This window comes from Bufo gargarizans, unplaced genomic scaffold (genome assembly GCF_014858855.1).
Source record: "Bufo gargarizans isolate SCDJY-AF-19 unplaced genomic scaffold, ASM1485885v1 fragScaff_scaffold_726_pilon:::fragment_2:::debris, whole genome shotgun sequence".
Taxonomy (NCBI): domain Eukaryota; kingdom Metazoa; phylum Chordata; class Amphibia; order Anura; family Bufonidae; genus Bufo; species Bufo gargarizans.
Genome location: NW_025334173.1, coordinates 391,504 through 418,737, shown reverse-complemented (window position 1 = coordinate 418,737; position 27,234 = coordinate 391,504). Strand labels below are relative to the sequence as shown.

The following is a 27,234-nucleotide window of genomic DNA, read 5'->3' as shown; positions in this document are numbered from 1 at the left end:
CCGACACAACCGCCGATCAGCTGGTTGAAGAGAAGGATGCACTCCATGTCTATTCAAGTGTATAGGAAGGAACCATTGAAGTGAATGGGACAGTTTGTAGTTTCAGCTGCTACCACTGCAATGTCAACAATGAAGGGAAGGCTGCACTCACATGAGGCGCGGCCTTCTCTTCAACCAGTTGATCATGGGGGTTTCTAGGTGTCTGATCCCTGACAATCTGATATTGATGACACATCACGAGGATGGGTCAATATTAAACTCCCAGAAAATCTCTAAGATTGTTGTTCTACCAGCGCATTAAGATTCAGAGGGGTCATCCAATGTGGGAAGATATTTCTCGGAGCCACTGTAAGATTTATACTTATTAGGGGAGGAGCCTTTCTACTTGTCGTGTCTACCAAATCCAGCAGAGAGATAGAATGAGAGGAAAACTAGGGGATCTAAGGGTAATGGGAGTGCCATAAGGAAGGTACATAGTTTGATTAAAGAACATGTCCAAACCCTGTGCCATAGGTCCGCAACTGACATTCAAAACCATATATTGTTCTTTGCATTAGCTTGAAGTGCGTTTCCCCTCCACTTCTCACTAATGGCATATTTCTTAAAAGGGGCCGTCTGCTTTCTACTATTGATGACCTATCCTCAGGATAGGTAATCAATATCAGATTTTGGGGGGGGGGGTCCAACTCCCTGCACCCTTGCTGAACAGCTGTTTGAAGAGAAAGCAGCGCTCATACGAGTGTTGCCTTCTCTGCTGTGTTTACCTACTCGTCACAGCAATTGCAGTGGTGAGCAGGTGTAATTGCAAGTATGGCGTCCCTATTCACTTCTATGGAACGGCTCTGAAGTGGTCACTTGAACAGAAAGAGACGTCCCATAGTAGTGAATGGGGATGCCATACTTGTAATTACACCTGCTCACCACTAAGTATGGCATCACCAATGCAGCAGGCGATTGTCAGGAAGGAAACGTTTGCTAATGCCATCGCTCGTTCCCATACAGACCCTTTGTTTGCCGGCAGCAGTTCATGCTGTGTAATCACGCTCTGCTGTCGGCCAGATAATTTCTAACAAGTGTTTCTATGAACGCTCATTAGCGATTATTTGGCGGATTTGCGGCCTGTGTAACGGTAATGAGAAGAGTAGTGGAGCGAATCCAGCACGTCTGAAGAGACCATCTACATTATAACCACCAATGTTGGGCATACTGGGGCCTCCATCCGGTTTACCCAGCAAGATATTCGGTATTACCAGTCTTCCTGCGCAGGATCGCAGAGTTCAAAGTTTTGCCATCATTATGTTTAAGCATGGGGATCATCTGGAGGGGATATAACACCCTAAGAAAAGTGATCATCTTGACCGAATGCTATAGGCCAAGATATGAACGGACGAGGCGGGTTTAACTGCAGCGTGTTCACGGAACACGATTAACATTGCTTCGATAAAGAACTCTTTAATGCCACAGAACCATTTAATGGAAGGAATACTTGTTCACTGCATTTATTATGTAGATTTCTGCAGGAAGATTTCATTATGGTGGTTACAATGTATAAGTTAACAAAAAAAAAAAATATAAAAAAAACACTTTTCACATTACAAGACATACAACATTTACATATAGACAGTTCTATAGACTTATTATCCATGATGCTTTAAACGCACTCTTATGTACATATTATGTAAAGACATTATTGAGAATGATAAAAAAAAGCAAGACATCTTAAGACCAACTGATAAAGGAGAATGGCCATGTATTGGTAGGTTAATGCAGAAGGCTTATAGTCATGAGTGGCCTGAAGAACTTGCAAAGAGCATCAAGATGGAAGACAGACACTGCAATTTATTCTTGATGTATTCTGGAAGTTTGTCGTTTTCTCCATGTCTACAAAATAAGATGCGTTATGTTAAAGACGAGTTGTGGGGCGTATATCTTACCCAATAACACATGGCGGTCATGGACATTCTCAAACATTTATTTCTACATCTCACTCTGCTAAAGGCTATCTTCTTTAAAAGGGACACTGCCATCAAAAATCTGTTATCACATATTAACTTCTATGTGTATGTTCTATGTACTTCACATGTCACGCCATGTATTCTTCATGCCCCGACTCCAATTTCCACTTTGGTCTTTCGGCACAGCAAACAGTGTTGCTAACCCTTTTCAGTAAGGGTACTTTCACACTTGCGGCAGAGGATTCCAGCAGGCTGTTCCGTCGGTGGAACTGCCTGCCGGATCCGTCAAAACACATGCAAACTGATGGCATTTGTCAGACGGATCAGGAACCTAATCCGCCTGACAAATGCATTGAAATGCCAGATCCGTCTCTCCGGTGTCATCCGGAAAAACGGATCCGGCATTTATTTTTTTCACATTTTTTGCGGTCTGAGCATGTGCTCAGCACTCGGCATTAATGCATGTCAATGGGGGAAAAAAAATATAATAATAAATGTCGGATCCGGCATGTGTTCCTGAATTTTGGCCGGAGATAAAACCGCAGCATGCTGCAGTATTATCTCAGTCCTGAAAAGTAAAAAAGACTGAACTGAAGACATCCTGAACTGATTACTCTCCATTCAGAATGCATGGGGATTAAACTGATCAGTTCTTTTCCGGTATTGAGCCCCTAGGACGGAACTCTATGCTGGAAAAGTATAACGCTAGTGTGAAAGTAGCCTAAGACTATTACTGCAGCCAGGTAGAGGCAAAAGCGTGTGGGCATCACAAATTACATACACCAACCAGTGCTCTTCTGTGGGCATCTTTATCTAGGCCTATCAAAAGAACAGTACAGAGGTCATACGGTTACCTGTTTTTCCCCATAAGTTGACAAAGTATCAAAGCATTTCAGGTTATTCTATGTGGTGGAAATGTGACTTTATAGTTCGAAATCCATCCATCAATCAGTACTAAGCAATTATACTCATTAACAAAAAAAAATAAATAAAAAAATGCACCCAGATAGAAATGTTGGATGGTTGCAAAAAGGCATCTGTGTAAATTACAGCTGTGGTCTGATTAGACACTGGATGTTATATATTAAAAAAAAAAAAAAAAAAAAAAAAAAAAAGCTCTCAGATCATACTTTTGGGTAGAGTACCTCTTGGTGAGAGATCGTTGACTACTAGACACACCTCTGTGATGCACTTGAAGACACTGATCGTTTTTTAGAGATGAGCGAATTTCATATTTTGAAGTTTGTTTGCGATTCGTTTACTGGTAAAAGCAGAATTGCGTTATGGATTCCGTTACCATGGACCATAACGCAATTCTATGACGGAATGCCTTTAGAGGCATTTGGTTATTCATTCCTTCATAATAGAAATCTATGGGCTGCATAACGGATTCGTCCCGTTTCCGTTATGAAGTGGAGTCCTCGTCTGCATAATGGAAACGGGACGGATCCGCTTTGCAGCCCATAGACTTCTATTATGACGGAATGAATAACGGAATGCCTCCCGTCATAGAATTGCATTATGGTCCATGGTAACGGAATCCATAACTCAATTCTGCTTTTACCAGTAAACGAATCGCAAACGAATTTCATAAGCGGAAATTCGCTCATCTCTAATCGTTTTGATGATTTGCACACCAGCGGTATTTGTCCAGCAGCTTCTCTGCATATTTGCCATGCTGTGGCCAGACAGACTTCCGGCAGCACGCGGTAGTCACGGATCCGGCTAGCTGTTCCCCTGCCGGAACCATTAACGCTACTGTAAAACAATATAATATATATATATATATATATATATATATATATACATACATATACATACACACACAGGACATCCATTCACACGTCCGCATCCGTTCCAGCACTTCCGTTTCACACGGACAAGAAAAGGCATTTCTATTAAAGTACCTGGCATGTGCGGTCCGCATGTTGCGGATCCGCAAAACACTTGCGGACGTGTTAATGGACCCTTATGCTCAACCACACACAGCAACGGTTTACCAGGAATGTCTACTCCAGATTATAACACTTTTTTTGCCTGGCCAGGTCACCAGATTTATAGTCAGTTGATCAGTTATAGCAGGGCTGGCCAACCTGAGGCTCTCCAGCTGTTGCAAAACTACAACTCCCAGCATGCCCAGTCTGCCTACAGCTATCAGTCTACAGCACAGCATGGTGGGAGTTGTAGTTTTACAACAGCTGGAGAGCCGCAGGTTGGCCAGCCCTGCGTTATAGGATCAGCTAGGATACTAGCTTTAGCAACCTACGTGTGCGCAGGATCTGCAGGTCCGGCTGCAACATCTGTGGGCAAATGTGCCGCAGGATACCATACAGAACCTCGTATCTCATCTTGTATCCAGGCTAGTGGTGGCCCAGCAGGACACTAGATCCTCCGTTCAATTACAGAGTTTTCCCTCAATAAACTTATACTTTCTTTCTAATACTGTAAATCTCATTACATTCACACATAGAACGTTTCCTTTGATTCCAACAACTACTTCTTGGTGTTTTATTTTTCGGTCAATGAGTGTATATTCAGTACTGAATACATACACTATGAATAAGGTACAATGCCTACTCCGCATATTATAAAGGTATAAGGTAGTACATGTATATCACAATACAAACTCTGCTCCTCACCTGGTTACTTGTCCATTTGGTGCTGTGTATATAATAGATGAAACTCCAGGCTGTACAACCAGCTGAGAGCCGTCATTGAACTGCACCCATACTGCCCCAGTGTTTAACTATTACAAAAAGAAAATGGTAACCACTGAAAACCATTGACGATGTCCGCAAGCTTGGGCTGTGCTCATTATTCACTTAGGGCTACACAGTAACATTGTAACGCTAGGCTAGAAATACCTACTTACCTGAGATGCCCAGCCAACATTTTTAACAAAAACGGACTTCAAGACTTGACCAGGATCTGGAGTGTGACCTTTTGGTGTGCTGGATGAAGGTGCGCTCTGAGCCGATAATAGAGATCCCTCATAGGAGAGAATCTATACAGAAAGTATAGTTTCAGTATCAAATCTAAAAATCAACATGGTAGTTAAAGGCTATGTACACCTTCAGGGGCAATTTTCTTTTCGGATTGCATTTTACTCATTTTGGGCTAAACAAAAAAGAAAAATCTTCAATTAAAAATCTTCAGCTGTTTTGTCACAAAGGGTTTACTGTCTGTGTGAATTGTACTTTCATTTTGTGCCAGACATCTAATAAATCTTATGTCTATATTACTAATAGGTCATAAAGAATTGAGCTATGTGTTTAGGTCAGAGATCAGCAGCCCTTGGCTGAGCTGCCTGAAGGGAAACCGCAAAAATACAGAGCTCGCTAATAGAGAATCTCAAGGCTAGGGCTGAAACAATTAATCGAGTAACTGGACACCCAAAAAATCCTCGATGCAATTTTTTTTTGCAGAGGATTCATTTGTGCCTTGTGACTACGGAGCGGGAGTGAAGTGCTTGCTATTACTCACGCTCTGGTCTCCCGCCGGCCGGCACCACACTGTACTGCCGTAAGTGCTCACTATGACCTGATGCAGTGTGGCGTGCAGGAAAGGCAAGTATTTTACTTCACTGGCGCTGATAGCTAGAAACGGGAGATGATGGCACTGGAGGGGGAGAACCTGATGGCACCGGGGTGAAGCTGATGGCACCGGGGGGTTAAGCCTCATGGCACCAGGGGAGCGTCCGGCAATGGGGGGGGGGGGGGGGGGACTGATGGCACTGAGGACTGATGGTACAGGGGTCTGATGATGGCATGGTTGGGGGAGAGATGAGTTTTTATAAAGGAAAACATTATTTTAATTAGTTTATTTTCTTATTAGAGTACTCGATTAATCATTGGAGTAAAATCAGTAGAATACAAAAATAAAAAAATCGATGGCTGTACAGAGAAAGGGGCTCAATTTTTTATATAGACCAATTGAAAAAATTATTTTCATCTCAAAATGAGCACAATGCAATAATAAAGAAAATTGCCCCCAAAAGGTTTACATAACTTTTAAGTATACATCACAATTAAATACTTTAAGGAGTTGTACCAAGTTTAGAAATTCTCCCCCAACTAACTGATCACTGGAACCTCCACTAATCCTGAGAACGAGGGTCTCGTTCCTCCGATCGGATGGCGCAGCAGGTCAAGCATGTGTCCTGTCACTCCATTGTCTAATGGAGTGTCTCAGGTAGCGGAGTACAACACTTGGCTATTTCCATCGGTCCCAGTGAGAATGAATAGAGTGGCAGTGCACATGCTCACCCTGCTGCTCCATCCGGTCAGATGAAGAGGACTCCATTTCTCAGGATCAGTGGGGTTTAATCTGTTGGACAGGTTCGAGCATGAGGTGTGAATAGGGTTTCTAAACCCTTTAATATTATCATTTCTTCATTGGTGCAATGTTTCATAATAAACAGTTTACATTTTTGAAAAATGGAGCCACTTGTCTTTGTTTCTGCTTCTCTACATTCATGTACTCTATAAGCCTTAGGCCTCAGGCACCAATGAAAGTCTATGGGGCTATTCACATGGCCGTTCTTTTTATTACAGATTGGGGCGGTAAAAAAATAAAATAAAAATTTAAATAAAATAAAGTATAATCACACACTATGGGGGACATTATTTTACCAGGGGGCATTATTACAGCTAGGGGCGGTTAAAAAAATAAATACATTTCCTTAACTATAGGGGACATTATTTTTGCTGGGGGCCTACTATCCTGTGGCTGTTCTCAGACGGGTGGGTCTGGAAATACCTGCCAATCAAATTAATCAATTTTTCATGTCAGTTTTTAAACGGACATGAAAAACTAATGCAAAAAACAGACATTAAAAACAGACACACAGCCAGAAAATGGATGCACACACTGATGCAAAATGTCCATGAAAAACTGACAGCGTGTCCGTTTTTAACAGACGTTTTTTTCCCCACTGTAGTGTGCATGTAGCCTTAGGGCCTATTCACATGGGGGAATTTGCCGTCAGAGTTTTGGCATGGAGTCCACCCCAAAATTCTGCTGGCGGCTGCGTGAGGTTTGCTTCCCATTGTTGGCAATGGGAGGCAGTGCTGCCATTTGTATGGTCCCTTCTTTGGTGGGGTGTCCGGACAGATGGCACTGAAAGCCGTGGCATGTGTCCACTTGTTGTTTACCTTTATTCCATAGGACTAAACCGTAGCAGAAACCACGCTGGATTTTGAAACAAAATCGGCCATGTGAACATGCCAATGGCAGAATTTGTTGTAGAAAATGTCTGCAAAATGAGTATCAGTTTCCTTCACGTGAATGAGGCTACCGGAAATGTATACGCTTCCCTCCAAAACAACGCTATTTAAAAGGAATTGAACTGTTGCCCTTAGGTTGATAGTTGATAACATGACAAAGGTGGATATTTAAAAATGATTTGACTCATTATTTGACCCATTTCAGAAGTTACACACAGCCAGATGAGAAGTTATATGCACTGACAGTCCCGGTATTTGCATACTGTATATTAAAACATCATTTTTCTCAGTAATGCGGACACATATGTACAAGGGACCAACACAGGTGCCTTCAGGTGGCAAGGGCACATGTAACAGGTCAGCCAGTGTCATAGGTACAGATCTGCTGACAGATGCCTTTAATATCATTAACCCCTTTAACTGATATTTGTCTGCCAACTCCTCCAATGAAAACCATTAGAGTTCATTTATGTGGCATTGTCTATATGGGCGATTGTCTCTATCCTATTCTGATGCCATTCCGATGCCATTCCCTGAAATTCACAGCCTTTTAATGAAATATGTTCATTTGTAAAAAGTCCACAGAATACGATGGGAAACAGGGGTCTCAAACAATGCATTATGTGGTACTATATTATGTTAAGGGTCCATTCACACGTCCGTAGTGTATTGCAGATCCGCAATACATCCGGCTGGCACCCCCCCCCCCCCCCATAGAACTGCCTATTCTTGTCCGCAATTGCGGACAAGAATAGGACATATTAAGTTTTTTTGCGGAGCCGTGGTCCGGAAGTTCGGAGAGCACATAGTGTGCTCTACGCATCCATTCCTGCCCCATTGAGAATGACTGGGTCCGCACCCGTTCCCGATATTGCGGAACGAATGCGGACGTGTGAATGGACCCTAAATATGAGGATTTATTTAATATGAGCAGTTTAAATACTGTAAACACCGCACACGTAAGGACTTTACTAATCCCCAGTATTTTATTAATCTGCCCCTTAGTACATATGGGAATATCGAATACCCTACAAATATGTGCAATAATTGGGGATCACAACATGTGACATGCATACCCCAAATCACTTACAGAAGGGTTGATGTTAGACATCTGGTGTGGTGAGGATGCGCTGCCAACTGCCTGATTAGTTGGGCTTTGACTCTTGTGTCCACATACTGACTCCCCAGAAGGTGTTTGTGCTGGAGGTTTTGGGGAATCAGTGCTCACTGGTCTCCTAGAGATTGAGAAAAATTATGATTATTTCCCTTCATAAAATCAGTGTGACGGTCACACAGAAAAAATGCTGTGCACTTAGGGCATATTGAAAATATAAAAAAAAAAAAAACTCTTTATACTCTTATTGTAATTTTTCATTTACAGTACATATAAAAAGGTAAAAACAAATACAAGTCATAAAACAAAAAAAATAAAATAAAAAACAAAAAATAAAAATGTATATATATATCTCTATCTTAACATGAAAGAAAAGCATCATTTTAGAAAAATTACATAAAGGGCGTTGTGTCAAGTTTTAAAATGATCCATTACTGGGAAAGGGGGGGGGGGGGGGTTCCAATCGCATTGTCCACTTGTATGAATGCAGCAGCTCCATTCATCTCTATGGGGCTTTCAATGAGAAGATGAGTTCAATGCTCAGCCATTACTGGCAGTCACAGAGATGAATGGAGCAGCAGCACGCATGCCCAAATGTCCCTCTGTTCATACATGGACAGACAGGACCCTCGTTATTGTGACCGGGCCGGGGGGGGGGGGGGGGGGGGGGTGTCGGTGGTCACCATCTTCACCGTTCAGACCTTATACCCTATCCGGTGGTTAAAGTGGGTATCCCAAATCTAATAGGGCATTAATGAGAGGGGTTGTTTTTTTTTTATTAGAGATTGTTGAGTCGGAGGTCTGGTAAAGACAATGTATATGGCTGGTACAGGGCAAGCAGTAAAATCTTACCTCCCAAATGTGATTGGAAACAATGAGATATTGTCTCCCTTTTTTTCTTCTATGTTAATTGCAGATTCCAAAGAAAGACAAACCTGATGACTCTGCAATAAAGAAAATCACAACTGAGATCAAGCACAATGTAAGATAGGATACAAGCCAACATAAAACTATAAGGAACCGTGGAAGGAATGCTCTGGGAGAAGCATTAACTCCATCCTGACACAGCAACTTTCCGTTTTTGTGAAAAGTAACAGAATTTTCTCCATTATTCTATAATGTAATATACAAGTAATCCGGCTGGAAGCCCAGTACAAGCTCAGGTTCATTACTTGCATGGAACGCCTTCTACGATCTCCGCCTAGAGAGACATTCCTGCCCACGAAGAGAGTTTCCGACCCCTTAGATGCCATAGCCACATTTCACCACAGCATCTGAAGGGTTAAATGTCCATAATCGGCATTACCGTCTATTGAGGACAATAGCTGCAGGTGTCTGTTGTACGAAACAAAATGCACGGCTTGCTATGGTGCTAACATGTACGGGGGACGTCGGGAAGGGATTAAAGGGCATCGTCAGCAGATTTGTACCCATAAACCGGCTGTCCTGTTACATGTGCACTTGGCAGCTGAAGGCATCTGTGTTGGTCCTATGTTCATATGTGCCTGCTGCACCAAGCAGTGAAAACATCATTCCTGGCCCTGTCAAAGTGCAGAAGGTGAGGCAGGTGCAGAGAGAGCAGAGTCTCTAGGTGTAACCGTAACGCCCACGTTGCTCCTAGAAGCTCATATGCATATATTAAAACCTAATTTTTCTCAGAAATGTGCGCACATATGAACATGGGACCAACACCGATGCCTTCAGATCAGCCAGTGTTACAAATCTGCTGAGAGATGCCCTTTAAGAAGTTTTGCAATAAGCTCAAAATGGAAATGGTTTACATTTGTAATTAGACCATTGATTACCTCATTGGCATGATCCACATAGCACTTTATTTCATCACTCAAACCGTTAACTCTGCCCCCATCTTTCAGAGTGTACGACTTTCCAGACTTCTCTATTACTCTAATAAAATCAGCGGTCTTGTGAATTTTTGCTCCTGAGAAAATGAACACAAATATAAACTCAAATAATCTTCTTACAGTAAAAAGGGTTTTCCAAGACTTTATAACTGATCGGACACCCGGGACCACCGCCAATCAGCTGTTTGAGAAGGCAAAGGCGCTGGTGACGCTAGGGAGGCTTGTCACGGTCACCACCTGGCCACCCTAACCCCCCCCCCAATACTGGATGATTTCATCCACGCACGGGGAGAAGCAGCTGCGGCCATTCGGGGACCAGGAGCGGGGAGCCAGGTAAGGGCCGAGCGTATGGGGGCCCCTCGGATAACCCCTTTAAGTTACACATTTTACCCGTAAAATACACAACCACATTGAAACACATGACAGAACTACACGCAGTTTTTCCATTGGGGATTTGACCCGCACCCTTTTACTATATGTAGAATTGTGTTTTCTCAACGTCGAGCGCACATTTTTAATCAACATTCATGTTTACCCGCCTTCTCTCTTTATTCAGCTTTCACCTGTCAAATGGAATGGAGCAAGACCCACTGTGTGCAAGTTGACCCTTCCGACTTACCATCGTAGAAGCAGGCCTCAAAGTCAGCACTGGGGTGGTTCTCCATTAACATACATTTTGCATATCTAGTGTAGTAGGTAACCTTAGGTGTCTTGGACCTTACAAGCTGGATGAACTTTGACGCATACTGGTATTTTTTCCAGTACTTTTCTGTATAAAAAAGGGAATAAAATGTGAAGTTGAAGTTAGCAGTAAACCGCTGCAGCCAGACCAGTTCATATTACTTGCAGTATGAAGAGATCATTAAAACTGCATTACCAAAATTAACTTAGTCTTAGCGATTTCCACAACAAACATAACCTTGAACGGTACATTATAAAGATTACAATAAGATGCAAGAATATCCACCAATGATGGTAATTACACCGCCCGATGTAGTGCGAGCACCGATGGGTCAACACATCGGCACTCGTTTGCTCTGTCCTGATTACACAGGCCAATGCAAACAGAATGCTGGAGGAACAAATGCTTCCGCAGTCATTCCTCCCTCACAATGTTCTATTGATTGTCGGCAGCACATCCCCGATTACCTGCCGATAATCGGGCACCTCTCATCCTGATGAAAGATGCCTATCAGCTAACCAAGGAGGACGTTTACTCATTCATTGGCTGCTGGAATATACGGCTAATTATCGGGAACGAGCACCCCTATGCACGCTTGTTCCCGATAATTTGCCAGATTATTGTGCAGTCTAATAGGAATTCATGGTTATTGTGCTGCAGAATGTTAACAATGACTCATTCACAATGAGTGTATGGTGCAAATATCCATTAATAATTTAAATTATCCGCTCCAGTCAAGTGACAAAGTTCTGCGAGAATAGCTGTAGTACAGGCTCTGTGATAAACCAGTCATGGGAGCTGCAACAGGGTGGTTCTCGAACCTCAAAACTAGCTTCCAAGACAGATGTTCTTCACTTTCCCCAGACCTGTACTATTAGGCCATGTGCTGCCATTGTGGAGGACTAACATGAAGAATGCTCGTACCTGGTAAACTGTCAAATGTGTAACTGAACATGTTTTCCGGAGGAGATGGAGGCCGATCCACTAAAGGAAACCCCTTGCCTTCATTTGGATGGTAAATATAAAACTGAAAAAAGGTCAAATGTTTAAATCAGTTACTAAAAAAAAAAAAAAAAAAAAAAAAAAAAAAAAAAAGAGAATGCACATGATCATCTTAATCAACCCAACGATATATCACATGACTAACTGCTACCCATGCCATCAGATGTCTTTACGTAAGAAGACAGGTCTCTATTCTTTAAGTGGTCTGTATTAGTAAACCCGAATTCACCAAGAAATAACATAATACACACTTTATTAGGGAAAGATGTTTCTTTCTACTAGAAAACACGGTGTAAAGAGTCTAAGCAAAGCTCTAAAAGCCTTGCTAAGGAGAGTCTACTGAGTGCTGAAGACCCCTGTGTGTAACTACAGAGGCTTCCAGCCTGCCTCTTGTCACTGGCTCAGTCCATGACTATGTATATGTGGTCTTCTATCACTGTCCATTACCCTGCGTATCTGACTTGTTACACACAGGCATCTTCAGCGCTCAGTAGAACATTGAAGACAGACTGTCCTGCTCAGTTACAGCTTGGCTAAGAAGACTCTACATCCGGTTTCTTGTACAAAGAAACATCTTTCCCTAATAAAGTATATTACATAAATGTTTAATATCCCTGTCCCTACACTATATTCAAAATAAACTGAAACATAAAAAATTAAAATAAATGTTCCTTCACCGTTAGGCTTTGCTCACAGGTGTTAGATTTGACAAGGTGGAAAAGCCCAATGCAGATGAGCCCCATTGAACGGGGCTGATCCTAGTCAGAACTGCGGCTCTTCGCACTGCACATCCACTGCAAAATACAGAGTAATTTTTGCCACCGATCTTGCAAATCAGACACCTGAGGAATGCAATTTTATTTATTTTACTCACTAATATTGCGCCGACATATTCTGCAGCGCTTTACAGTCATCATCATCATCACTTATTGTCCCCAATGGAGCTTACAATCTAAGGTCCATATCAGTATGTCTTTGGAGTGCGAGAGGAAACTGGAGAACCCGGAGGAAACGCAGGCAAACACAGGGAGAAGATACAAACTCCATGCAGATGTTGTCCTACAAAGGCACCAGTGCTAACCGCTGGACCACTGTGTGTGTTTTTCTTAGACTTCTTTCGCACGGGCGTTGCGGGAAAAGATGTGGGTGCGTTGCGGGAAAATGCGCGATTTTTCCGCGCGAGTGCAAAGCATTTTAATGTGTTTTGCACGCGCGTGAGAAAAATAAATAAATATCGGCATGTTTGGTACCCAGACTCGAACCCGGACTCCTTCACAGAAGTTCGGATTTGGGATCGGTGTTGTGTAGATTATTTTCCCTTCTAACATGGTTTAAGGGAAAATAATAGCATTCTTAATACAGAATGCTAACTAAATTAGGGATGGAGGGGTTAACGTAAAAATAATAATTAAACTCACCTCATCCACTTGTTCGCGCAGCCCGGCTTGTCGTCTTTCTTATTTTTTGAGGACCAGGGAGGAAAAGGACCTTGGGTGACGGACCGTGTGATGAGCGCAGTGACGTCACCAAAGGTCCTTTTCTCCCAGGTCCTCAAAGAAGAAAGAAGACGAGCCGGGCTGCGCAAACAAGTGGATGAGGTGAGTTTTTTTTAATCCCTCCATCCCTAATTTACTTAGCATTCTGTATTAAGAATGCTATTATTTTCGCTTATAACCATGTTAGAAGGGAAAATAAAGATCGGGTCCCCATCCCAATAGTCACCTAGCAACCATGCGTGAAAAATCACACTGCATCCGCACTTGCTTGCGATTTTCACGCAGCCCCATTCACTTCTATGGGGCCTGCGTTTTGTGTGAAAAACGCACAATATAGAGCATGCTGCGATTTTCACGCAACGCACAAGTAATGCGTGAAAATCACTGCTCATGTGCACAGCCCTATAGAAATTAATGGGTCCGGATTCAGTGCGGGTGCAATGCGTTCACCTCGCCCGTGTGAAAGGGGCCTTAGCAGTTGTAAAAATATATCCTAGACCTAAAAAAATACTAGTAAGTGTACATTAAAAGTCCTATCACAGCATGATCTCTCCTAGATGGATAGGAAGGAGATGCACAAAACAAGAGAAATATCTGAAAATAATTGTCCATACTGATATCGCAGGTATTATGTTTTAGCTCCTTTCATCTCTACAAGGATGAACATGAGCCAAGAACTACTACTTGAGACCTTAGAACCTTTCAATGATGAAACCTTTGAATTTATCTAAAAAGTCACTACTCTGCACAGATCTTCCCATAAGGCTCTAGAACCATAGAGACAACACCTACCAAATTTCCATCGCAGGATATGCGCAAAACCTCCTTGACTCGTTCCTGAGAGTTTTGTTCTTTCACAAATTCCATGCAAACTTCTCCAGTGTCCAAAATGCTGACCTGCCAAAAGACAATTCTCTTACAACGTCTGCAGTACTAAGGGGATCAGCGATCCTCCCCACGTACAAATATAGAGCTGTGACCATCAGCCAAGGCTACATACCACCGCATTCTTGGTTTTCTGCCTGATCGGCTTCAGTCTTTCTGAATTAAGAGGAGGAATTATGCTCCTCAGGGAGCCATAGCTTGCAGCTTGTTGAGGTAGCTTTGACTTTAGGGTGTGTGGATTTTCTTCTGAAGCCGGGTGTTTCCTCACTCCTTTCTGTGCGCCGTCAAGGGAAGAGTCTGTCACTTTCTTCATTTTAACATCATTCCAATTACACAGGGGGGCCTCGTGCTGTATGCCTGGCTGGCCATAATAATTTCCAGCAGCGTTACTTATGCTGCTCACATCCTGAGGTTTTTGTATTTGACCTAAAAATGGAAAAAAATATCAGTTTTTTTTGTACAATGCATTGGTTCTTGAAGTATGAGGATGAATATAGTACATATTATCTGTAAATCACTTTGCAATTCTTATACCCAACCAAACTAAATCTGGGAGCAGCTTTTCTTGCTATGGGGAACTAACAGGAGCGGACTGGGAGCGTGAAGCGGCCCTGGGGGAAAAAATTAAAAAAATAAAAATAAAAAAAAATTACTGGTCGTCCACACTTACAGCGCAACACAAGCCACAAGTAGGCAGGGACAATAGGAGTAGTCGGGGCCAGCAGTACCCTAGTGCAGTTCAGAATACCGTCCCAGCAAAACCAGATACCACAGGGCAGCATAAAATACTGCGCACAGTAATACAGTTGAATTTAGGAGGACACCTGTGGCCAACTGCATAAGTACCTGATACTCCTACATTATTTAATGCTGAGAGGATCAGATCTTTATGTATGTACCTGGCCAGCAGCTGTGAGGGGTACTCGGGTGTCCACATGGTCAGAGGCCCACCGAGAAATTTCCCTGTAGGGTCTATGGCCAGCCCACCCCTGGTAAACTAAGGCAGAGTTCACATTTCAGTTATTTGATCAGCGATTTCCATCAGTGTCTTGTAAACCAAAACCAGGTTCGGGTCAAAAACACAGAAAAGGTGCAGATCTTGCCATTACACCTGATCTCTGTGTAGCCTCCTCAATAACTGATGGAGATAACTGACCAAATAACTGAAGTGTGAACTCGGACTAAGGCCTCTTGCCCACGACCATATGGTTTTTTTTCAGTATTTTGCGGTCCACAAAAAATACAGATGACGTCCATGTGCATTCCGTTTTGTGCGGAACGGAACAGCTGGCCCCTGATAGAACAGTACTATCCTTGTCTGTTACACGGACAATAATAGGACATGTGCTATCTTTGAACGGAACGGAAAAATGGAAACGAAAGGCATACGTAGTACCTTCAGTTTTTTGGCGGATCCATTGAAATGAATGATTCCATATACGGTCCGTATACGGAGCGCAAAAAACGGAACTTAAACGAAAAAAAAAAAAAAAAGTGTGTGTGCAAGAGGCCTAAGGCTACATGCACACGACCGTTGTGTGTTTTTCAGTCCGCAAAACACGGATGGCGTCCGTGTGTGTTCCAGGCACGCACACTCCGATAACCACTGAGGGCATCGGCCTCGGGCACATGCACACTGCTGCAAATAAAGCCGATGCCCTCAGTGATTATTGGAGTGTGCATGCCTGGCATCTCGGGAGCTGGAGATGATGATGCAAGAGGATTATACGGCTGGCCAGGAGGTAGGAGCGCAAAACAGAGGGGACTAGGCACTTACAGCCAGAATGCCACCCCAGGGCACCTCAAAGCGGTTTTTGCAGCTTTAGAAAAAAAAATAATTATATATAAAGAAATCAGACTCAAACGACAAAGGGTACCACTATGATCATGTGTGCGCGCAAGGCGGCAATATAAGCAGTGCAGAACGTGAAAAGTCGGTGACCGACTCCCTTCAACGTACACATTTAGAACCAGGTCATATAATAAGGCACGCTGATCGTTTAAGACCATGCCACCATTCCCTTTAAGATTTGATACCTGATATGTGTATCATATTGCAGTGGACACCTACCATTTAACTGCATGGCTCCAAACCATTGCTGCACGGTCTCCGCTTGGCACCTTTCATCGGCTTTGACACCTGGGAGTTTTGGAGGATAGAAAAATTCAGACCTTGAATCAAAAATAAAAAAGTAAATATTAAAATCAAGCAAAGGGATATGTAACATTACAAGGTGCACGTGTCTCACCTACAGACTAAAGTCCTGTGTCGGAAATCAGGGCTTCAATGACACTTTACTTATATGAGTGCAAATAGACTTTGGTGGAAATTGCACAAAAATGAAGGGTAATTTGGCTCATCTACTGTAGGTTTAGAGAAATGATCTGCTCCAGACCAGACAAGGCTTAAAGGGGTCGTCTCATCACGTCATTACTAAAGCGAGATGGTAAGGCCAGTCAGGGAAACAGCATTGCTGGCTGTGCTACGTGGTTTCTGTAGACCCCATGCACTGCCATAGGAGCTACTAAAACAGCGGAGCACCGTCCCACTGCGCGGTTTCCTCGCCACTTGGGGGTCACGACTTGTGCACACCACAGATCAGCAAAATACAGATAACACCTGCGGGCATGCTCCAACTTTCTCAAAATGAAGAATAGGACATGTTTTAATATTTGCAGAGGTCATCCGTGTGCTCTCAGTATTTTTGCCTGACCCATAGAAATCAATGGGTCCATGTACGATCCACACAAAAAATTTTTAATAATTAAGATTGGATGGGCCCAAAATAAAGTGATGCGTTTGAGACCTTAGCCTCATCTCACCTTAGTAATGGCGCAATGAGACAACCTCTTTAATGGAAAAGGTGATGTGGATATGTTAAAAAAAAATATATACTAAGATCCTAAACTACAATAATTGTTAAACAGGATCGTCAAAAAAGGGTCTGCTTTGTTATGCACCTGCGAACACATCTGTCCAGGGAAGGGTATGGTACTGAGGGAAATGGAGCTGAATAGCAATACCAGACACACGTGGGCATGGACAGACGTGGTGCTGGGAAATCATGCGAGGAGTGATGACACAATTGAAGCTAGGGAGTGCAGCTATGGTGCACCGAACGGTCCCTCTAAATGCACCTAAAAACACAATTAAGCATTTCTCAATTTTGGCTGCGAGACTCTTTAAAAGGCACTGTCAGCAGTTTAGAACATACCAAACTGCTGGCTGCAGTAGGTACAGGCTGATGACAGCAGTACAAAGTTTAACCTACCTTTTGTGTAACTGGTCAGAAATTGTGAGTATATGAAGATTACTCTTTCAAGTGCCCAGGGTTGGGTTTTACTGTGAAGTGGTCTGTGCATTCAGCGGCTTCATAGCCCCTCCCCTCTGACTTGAGTGACAGATGTATCATCCAACCAGGAAACCTGTACAGCTGTCGCTGAGAACATAGGGGAGGGTCTGTGAAGCATCTCAATGCAGTGAGTACTTTACTGTGGGGGACCGCCTCCAGGGCACTAAAGGAACAGAACTTAGCAGAATAAAACTTCATATTATCACTACTTCTGATAAGAAAAACTCCACAAACTGTCTGTCCTGCTTTCCCCAGCCCCTACCTAGTGCTGCCAGCAGTACACTTAACTATACCTGATGCGGAGTTCACCACCAGTCATTTTTAGCTATATACGCACTGTGTGCCCCCAAACCAGCCATGCAATGGCACTTCTGAGAGTGCATACAAAATGAAGAGGGCTCTTCTCTATGCAAAACATGGGCGCCTTGCAGGAGTATAGAGATATAAATTAGTGACATCCAATGTGTGTTAGGTGTTCTATTCATGCAATACTGTAATGCTTTTAACCCAAACAAACGTATGAGTTATAGGGTTTGCTGCAGATTTCTACCACATATTTCATTCTGGTCACTGCAAAGATATCCTGACTCCACCATCCACCAGAGCAAAGGTACTATTGTGTTCTTAAAAACCATCACAAATGAAAGGAGCCAATACAAAAATGACAGGTCATCAATATAAAGCTCTAGAGAACCTGTCCTAAAAGCTAATATACACCTATGGGGGATTGCATTTTTTTTTCAATTGGTCTTAATTAAAAATATTGAGCCCTTCTGTCAAACGGTTAACCGTTTGTCTAGCTGTAAGGCCTCATGCACACGGCAGTGTTCCACACACGGCCTGGATTTCTGTTGAGAGCAGGAGCGCACGGCGTCATGGCAACCAATGATGCCGTGCGCTCCTGCTCTCAACAGGAATCCAGGCCGTGTTACCACGGACCGCTCTCAGTCGCGGAACACGGCCATGTGCATGAGGCCCAATTCATACTTTTTACTTTCACTTTGTTCCGGTCATCTAATAATCCTTATCTCTAATTTACTAAAATGTCAAACATTTTCTTAAGGGGAACCTGTCAACTGGATTCTGTGTATAGAGCTGAGGACATGGGCTGCTAGATGGCCGCTAGCACATCTGCAATACCCAGTCCCCATAGCTCTCTGTGCTTTTTTTTTTTTTTTTTACACAATAAAAACAGACTAGCCCAGCGTGAAGGAGCCCAGCATCCTCCGAATCTCCTCCTTGCTTCCCGACGTCACAAAGCTAGAGCGCCGTAATCTCGCAGTGTGCAAGCTAGCGCATGCGCAGGGTCATCATAGTGTTCCTTCCCTGTGCTGGCATCAGCCTCAGGGAACAAACTGCGCATGCGCTAGCTCTCGCATCATGAGATTACGGCGCTCTAGCTTTCTGACGTCGGGGAGCAAGGAGGAGATTCGGAGGATGTGGGGTGGTGCTGGGCTCCTTCACGCTGGACTCATTTCAAAACATTTTATTTTTTTAACACAATAAACACACAGAGAGCTATGGGGACTGGGTATTGAGGATGTGCTAGCGGCCATCTAGCAACCCATGTCCTCAGCTCTATACACAAAATCCCGGTGACAGGTTCCCTTTAAGCCTCATTCTTATCAGTAAGATAAGGACTGAGCTATGAGTGTTTATAAAAGGTCAGAGATAAGGAGCCCATCAGCTGAGCTGCTTGACAGAACAGAATGAAAATTCAGACTCTGCTACTAGAGAAACTCAAGGCTGTACAGAGACAGGGGTTCCACATTTTTTAACAAAGATGTATTGAAGAAATGATTTCTAGCCAAAATGGAGTATGATGCAATAATAAAAACGATTTTCCCCCAAAGGCTTACATAGCCTTTAAAAGGGACTCTGTCACCAGTTTCTAACCCCCACTTTTAAAACTATTGTTCTGTCCATGGAGCCCTTGTGATTACTAAGGTGTTGTTATAAGCTAAATCTGCTGGCTCGTTTTGATAAAAAAAAACTTTTATCCAACCTGTCAGTCATGTAGTTAAGGTGCCCAGGGCGTTTCTCATGGTCTGAAGATGCCGCCCGCCGCCGTTGGTGCCCAGCTCCTCCTCTGCTCTGGTCAGCGCCGCCTGAATATCAAGAAATACGCCTCCGGCTCTCCCTCAGTCCCCCCTCCTTCTTTTCTAAGATCCCGCGCGTGCGCACAGGCCTGTGCCTGATGCGCCCGTGCGGACTTTTCGATTCAGCCTCATTGAGCGAAGTGCGCATGTGCACTTCGCTCAACCTCCCGATAACGCGAACACTGCCGCACGCGCGGGATCTTAGAATAGAAGGAGGGGGGACTGAGGGAGAGCCGGAGGCGTATTTCTTGATATTCAGGCGGCGCTGACCAGAGCAGAGGAGGAGCTGGGCACCAACGGCGGCATCTTCAGACCATGAGAAACGCCCTGGGCACCTTAACTACATGACTGACAGGTTAGATAAAAGGTTTTTTTATCAAAACGAGCCAGCAGATTTAGCTTATAACAACACCTTAGTAATCACAAGGGCTCCATGGACAGAACAATAGTTTTAAAAGTGGGGGTTAGAAACTGGTGACAGAGCCCCTTTAATGGTACTTTCACACTAGCTTTCCGGTATTGAGTTTCATCACAGGGGCTCAATACCGGAAAGAAATGCTTCAGTTTTATCCTAATGCATTCTAAATGGAGAGCAATCCGTTCAGTATGCATCAGGATGTCTTCGGTATTTGGCAGGAGAAAATACTGCAGCTTGCTGCAGTATTTTCTCCGGCCAAAATTCCGGATCCGATTTCCTGGTCTGCGCATGCGCAGACCTTAAAAATATTTTTTTTTTAAAAATACCGGATTCGTTTTTCCGGATGACACCGGAGAGACGGATCTGGTGTTTCAATGCATTTGTCAGACGGATCCGGAAACAAAAGCTATCCGTTTGCATACAGATTTCTGGATCCGGCAGGCAGTTCCGGCGACCGAACTGCCTGCAGGAATCCTCTAACGCAAGTGTGAAAGTACCCTAAGGAAGGGTCATCAATATCAGATTGGTGGGGGTCAGCTGAGCTCACTGGAACCAGACACCGTTCTGTTGGTGTATTGGCAATGCATCCAGAAAACTCCTTTTATAAAATATGCTCGCCACAGTTTGTGTGTGTAAAAAAAAACAACAAAAAAAAAAAAAACACACACTATAGGGGAGATTTATCAAACTGATATAAAGTAGAACAGGCTTAGTTGCCCATAGCAACCAGACTCCACCTTTCATTCTTCACAGCTCCTTTGGAAAATGAAAGGTGGACTCTAAATGGTTGCTATGGGCAACTAAGACAGTTCTACTTTACACCAGTTTGATAAATTTTCCCCCTATGTAGCTTCAGCCTGACACAGCAAATAAGATACCTCCTGCCAACCAGACATCAGTTCCATGCTGCAAATGGTCATTTATAAATGTATAAACCTATGAAACATTGTATAAAACCAGCACGTGATCACAAAATAGACTTTACTTACGGAGTTCTCTCTTTGACCGGAGGCGAGGCAAGTCTACCCAAAGAGCTGTGGGCTGCTTTTTCTGTGAACATCTGAGGGATGTCTCCATAACTATTTGCAGGAGAAGACGCGGAGGTCCTGAACCCAGTCAGCTGGCCAGGTTTATTCAAAGCCTCCACAGAGTGACATCTGTCCACAAAGCTGTTTGGTTTACTATGTGTCTGACTACGAGAGGCACCTGTCCTGTCAGAAGAATGAGCCCTTCGGAGGTAGCGCGAATGCGGCCTATCTTCACTGACAACAGCTTTTCTCCCCCTCCTCTCAGCGGAGTCACTGTCCTCTCTAGGACAACCGTGAAAGCTTCCACCATCCACTGTCAAGACATCATTTGGTTGTCTATCCTTGAACTGAAAGACATTCATTTTGTTGGGAAGTGACGGTCCTGATAAAATCCTTTTCTCCTGTAAGCGCCCACTAACACTAACCCCAGAAGAACCAGTAAATCCTGTAGAGATTGTAGCATGTCCACTGTCAATGGAATCTTCAACAGCTCCCGTATCATCACACGTGGAAGAAGAATACCCCGTCATGAACAGGTGGTCCAGCACAGAAGAAAGACTCAACCGATCTGCAGGGTTTTTGCGCAGCAACTTAAATATCAGATCCTTCGCCTCCCTTGACATAAAGCTGGGCAGTTCATAGTCTGCCAAAACTATCTTATTTAAAGTGTTCTTCACAGTGTCGGTGTCAAAGGGAGGTCTTCCCACAAGGAAAGTATACAACATGCACCCCAAAGACCAGACGTCAGATTCAAGACCGTGAGCACTCCTGGTAGCAATTTCAGGAGCAATGTAGTTTGGGGTGCCACACATCGTGAAGTGCTTCTCGTTTGGCAATTTTAATTGAGCTGCCAGTCCAAAGTCTGCAATCTTAATATTCATATCGCTGGAGAGCAGGAGGTTGGAGAGCGTGAGGTCCCTGTGCAGAATGCCATGCGAATGTAGATACAGCATCCCCTTAACTATCTGTTCCATGAAATGGCGAGCTGTTGAAAGATGAATAGTTAAAAATAAATGAAAAAAAAAAGTTTCCTGTAATGAATTTTTAATAGAACATCAGGTATGTGGGTAAGGCTGGGATCACACCCGAGCGTATCCGATAAGCGCTGTTTACAGGCGTTTTTATCGGGCGTATTTTGGGGCGTTTTTGTATTTGGAAATGCACATCGTACGTGCGTTCTTGCTATTGACCACAACAGAGGGGTATACGCGACAATACGCCCCAAAGAAGCTTCTGTACTTCTTGGGGCGTAGGGAGTTTTACAGCACGTTCGTACGCGCTGTAAAACGCTCAGGTGAGAACCATGCCCATAGGGAATCATTGGTTTTTGCCTGTTGAGCGTTTTACAGCGCGTAGGAACGCGCTGTAAAACGCTCAGGTGTGAACCCAGCCTAAGGGTCATCTACCAACTAAACCTTCTCAGCCCTGGATAAGTCTAGGACTCCACAGTGGTTATTGGAGGTAGCAAAATCACAGGCAACTGACCTCAGATGCTCACCCTGCTGCTTCTAGCGCTGAGCTCCGGTCCTCTCTGACGCTCACGTCACCTTCCTGGCTGCAGCGGTGACGTTCTGTGTCTACAGGTTACTGCTGCAGCGAGTCACGGGACTCGGCAGTACACAGGACGTCACTACCAGGCCAGTGATTGGCTGCATGGTGACCTGCGAGCATGGAACGTCACAGCTCCACCTAGGAAAACAATCAGCAGTGGGGAGGACAGCGCGCAGCGCTGGAAGGCGCAGGGGAGGACAGCGCGCAGCGCTGGAAGGCGCAGGGGAGGACAGCGCGCAGCGCTGGAAGGCGCAGGGGAGGACAGCGCGCAGGGGAGGACAGCGCGCAGGGGAGGACAGCGCGCAGGGGAGGACAGCGCGCAGGGGAGGACAGCGCGCAGGGGAGGACAGCGCGCAGGGGAGGACAGCGCGCAGGGGAGGACAGCGCGCAGGGGAGGACAGCGCGCAGGGGAGGACAGCGCGCAGGGGAGGACAGCGCGCAGGGGAGGACAGCGCGCAGGGGAGGACAGCGCGCAGGGGAGGACAGCGCGCAGGGGAGGACAGCGCGCAGGGGAGGACAGCGCGCAGGGGAGGACAGCGCGCAGCGCTGGAAGGCGCAGGGGAGGACAGCGCGCAGCGCTGGAAGGCGCAGGGGAGGACAGCGCGCAGCGCTGGAAGGCGCAGGGGAGGACAGCGCGCAGCGCTGGAAGGCGCAGGGGAGGACAGCGCGCAGCGCTGGAAGGCGCAGGGGAGGACAGCGCGCAGCGCTGGAAGGCGCAGGGGAGGACAGCTTCATAAGCATAATTCATGTTAACATGCAGACCTGACCCTCCTGCCAGTGCTGCCTGGGAACATGGCCGATGATCGATGGTTCCGTCCATCAGCAGCCTCCATTAATTTACACCAGGGAAACCAGTGCATGCGCAGTCCGTCCCCAGTGTAAGTGAATGGAGGCCGCTGATGGACATAACCCTCCATGAGCAGCCATGTTCCCAGCGCGGCACCCAGAGGACCTGCCTGTAAACTATTCATATTAAATCAGACATCGGTGCTTATTACTAGCTGTATGCATGTCCTCTTATCAGCACATGCGCAGCTAGTAATATAGCCTGGCTAACCCCTGTAAAGGGCAACCTGTAAGTGTATGATGGAATTTATCATAGTATAGTATATAAGCTAGTACTGTTCTACCTTCTTTTTCAGAAAATGGTTTCTTTCTGTTCTTTAAATATCTGTTCAGCTCCCCATTGTGACACATCTCTAGTATCAGGTACACATAATTGCTGTCTTCAAAATAGTTGTAAAGCTAGAAGACAAAAGAAATCTAGATGAAAACGTGTACAAAAAGCGATTCAAAGATCTTCTCCAAATCCGTAGAAATTCATACCTCCAAGATAGACGGATGTTTCAGCTGGCAGTGGATCTCCACCTCATTGCGCACCCGCTGCACCATGCCCACCCGCTGCATTGCTTTTTTGTCTATCTAAATTTTAAAACAGACAGACATTGGCCAATGGAACAGACAGGCACGTATGACGGCTCGATAAGAAAATCACTAATCTCAATAGTATGGAAAAAAGCTCAACTAATCTCAATACGAATAAATACTTGTGTAAAAAAATATATAAATAGTGTAAAAAAAAAATGCACAAAGAAAATGTACTATAAAAAATAATTGTGCAAAAAATATATAATAAATAACTGTGCAACAAAAAGGCAAACAAGAAAGAATGGCGACAAGGATACAGTATTAGGGTACTTTCACACTTGCGGCAATCCTGACGCAAACGGATGGCATTTGTCAGACAGATCCGGATGCGTCTGACAAATGCATTGAAATGCCGGATCCGTCTCTCTGGTGTCATCCGGAAAAACGGATCCGGTATTTTTTTGCATTTTTAAAGGTCTGTGCATGCGCAGACCGGAAAACCGGATCCGTTTTACCATTACACTTAATGCCGGATCCAGCAAATGTTAAGTATTTTTGGCCGGAGAGAAAACTGCAGCATGCTGAGGTATTTTCTCCGTCCAAAAAACGTAAGAGGGACTGAACTGATGCATCCTGAACGGATTGCTCTCCATTCAGAATGCATTAGGATAAAACTGATCAGTTCTTTTCCGGTATTGAGCCCCTAGGACGGAACTCTATGCCGGAAAAGAAAACGCTAGTGTGAAAGTACTCTTACATGGGACTTACCATTTTGATAGCAACCTCGATGCCAGTATTTATGGACTGTGCCCTGTAAACGCAGGCAAAAGAACCTTTTCCGAGGAGGTTGAGGACCTTGAAGTCCTTAAGAAGAAATAAGATAAAAATACATATTAGTCAAGCAAATCAGTCAGATGCTTAAAAGTACCCAGGGTTTAGGTAGAAGCCTGTGGCCACAGAGGATGGAGACCAGGGAATACTTCTAGAGGGCTTAGGTAGAAGCCTGTGCCCATGGAGGATGGAGACCAGGGAAGACTTCTAGAGGGCTTAGGTAGAAGCCTGTGCCCATGGAGGATGGAGACCAGGGAAGACTTCTAGAGGGCTTAGGTAGAAGCCTGTGCCCATGGAGGATGGAGACCAGGGAAGGCTTCTAGAGGGCTTAGGTAGAAGCCTGTGCCCATGGAGGATGGAGACCAGGGAAGGCTTCTAGAGGGCTTAGGTAGAAGCCTGTGCCCATGGAGGATGGAGACCAGGGAAGACTTCTAGAGGGCTTAGGTAGAAGCCTGTGCCCATGGAGGATGGAGACCAGGGAAGACTTCTAGAGGGCTTAGGTAGAAGCCTGTGCCCATGGAGGATGGAGACCAGGGAATACTTCTAGAGGGCTTTCCTACTGTCAGCTTGGATGATGCCTTAGCTTGGGATGAGTAGGGGTCCGGCTGCTGGCCCCCACGAAGCAGCTGTCACATCCATGACCCCAGGAATGGCCAGGAGCTCAGGTCCCCCCATTACCTCAATGCTGTTCTCTCCCTGGAGCAGAGGCTTGCAGCCCCCTCCTGCCTGCTTCTCGTCTTCTCCATGTGGGGCCTGCTCCCTGGAGGTGAGGTTGGGGAAGAGGAAGGAGAGGACCCTCTCCAGCATGTTGTAGAGCGGACGTGCACCCAGGACAGCTGCAGGACAGCACTGAGGAGGATGGTGCCGGCTGCTGCCCATACATCCCGGTTCTGTTCCCGCTGCCCCAACTGACAGCACAACCACAACATGACAACGACCACAACACCGGGAGGGGGAGGGGCCGGGCACCCCGGGGACGCCGCAGTAACTAAGGCACCATGGCAACCGGTCCCTGCAGACGGCGCTCCGGGCATACCTCGATCCTCCCTCCTATGCTGCTCGCCATGGTTCTTCTGCTCCGCTCCGGCTCGGCTCATCCTCGCTGGCTTCCTGCAGGACCCCGGACTGTACCGGTGACCCAGTGCTGTCGGCGGGGCTGAAGGCTGGGGCTCTCGGCTCCCGGTTCCATTCCCGCGACTCAAGTTGTTATTTGAAAAAATCCGCCCGTTATAGTCACGTGATGCGAGGGTGGTGACGTCAGAGGAAATGCCTGCGCTTGCCAGTCACGGGAGGCTTCGTGTCATTTTCAATAAAGTTCTGACAGTGGGAAGTTTGTTTCTGTCGCTGAGTGTGTGAGACCGGGGGCTCGGGCATAATGGAATACGCTTATGTGAGACCGGGGGCTCGGGCATAATGGAATAAGCTTATGTGAGACCGGGGGCTCGGGCATAATGGAATACGCTTATGTGAGACCGGGGGCTCGGGCATAATGGAATAAGCTTATGTGAGACCGGGGACTCGGGCATATTGGAATAAGCTTATGTGTGACGGGGGCTCGGGCATATTGGAATAAGCTTATGTGAGACGGGGGCTCGGGCATAATGGAATAAGCTTATGTGTGACGGGGGCTCGGGCATATTGGAATAAGCTTATGTGAGACCGGGGGCTCGGGCATAATGCAATAAGCTTATGTGAGACCGGGGGCTCGGGCATAATGCAATAAGTTTATGTGAGACGGGGGCTCGGGCATAATGGAATAAGCTTATGTGAGACGGGGGCTCGGGCATAATGCAATAAGCTTATGTGAGACCGGGGGCTCGGGCATAATGCAATAAGTTTATGTGAGACGGGGGCTCGGGCATAATGGAATAAGCTTATGTGAGACGGGGGCTCGGGCATAATGGAATAAGTTTATGTGAGACGGGGGCTCGGGCATAATGCAATAAGTTTATGTGAGACGGGGGCTCGGGCATAATGGAATAAGCTTATGTGAGACCGGGGGCTCGGGCATAATGGAATACGCTTATGTGAGACGGGGGCTCGGGCATAATGGAATAAGTTTATGTGAGACGGGGGCTCGGGCATAATGGAATACGCTTATGTGAGACCAGGGGCTCGGGCATAATGGAATAAGCTTATGTGAGACCGGGGGCTCGAGCATAATGCAATAAGTTTATGTGAGACGGGGGCTCGGGCATAATGGAATAAGCTTATGTGAGACGGGGGCTCGGGCATAATGGAATACGCTTATGTGAGACCGGGGGCTCGGGCATAATGCAATAAGCTTATGTGAGACGGGGGCTCGGGCATAATGGAATACGCTTATGTGAGACCGGGGGCTCGGGCATAATGGAATAAGCTTATG

The 27,234-nt window shown here is 45.3% G+C and overlaps 1 protein-coding gene across 1 annotated transcript; it reads right to left on the bottom strand.

Moving 5' to 3' along the window:
• Positions 1–915: 915 nt before the first annotated feature.
• Positions 916–26,075, bottom strand: PLK4 (polo like kinase 4). Its single transcript, XM_044273530.1, has 16 exons — positions 25,906–26,075; positions 24,807–24,902; positions 23,997–24,092; positions 23,801–23,915; positions 21,081–22,104; positions 16,293–16,393; positions 14,337–14,647; positions 14,129–14,233; positions 11,763–11,865; positions 10,776–10,925; positions 10,100–10,233; positions 9,147–9,238; positions 8,271–8,415; positions 4,828–4,959; positions 4,595–4,701; positions 916–1,881 (listed from the first exon to the last, which is right to left on the bottom strand). The coding sequence occupies exons 1-16, from the start codon at positions 25,933–25,935 to the stop codon at positions 1,782–1,784; spliced, it is 2,841 nt and encodes a 946-aa protein (XP_044129465.1). The 5' UTR covers positions 25,936–26,075; the 3' UTR covers positions 916–1,781.
• Positions 26,076–27,234: the final 1,159 nt, after the last annotated feature.

Coding starts and splice junctions, on each gene's coding strand:
- PLK4 (XM_044273530.1), bottom strand. CDS start 25,935: ATGGCGAGCAGCATAGGAGGGAGGATCGAG. Junction 14,234..14,336: donor AGAAAACCAAGAATGCGGTG/GTATGTAGCCTT, acceptor GTCTTTTGGCAG/GTCAGCATTTTGGACACTGG. Junction 1,882..4,594: donor CCAAATGGACAAGTAACCAG/GTGAGGAGCAGA, acceptor CTTATTTTGTAG/ACATGGAGAAAACGACAAAC.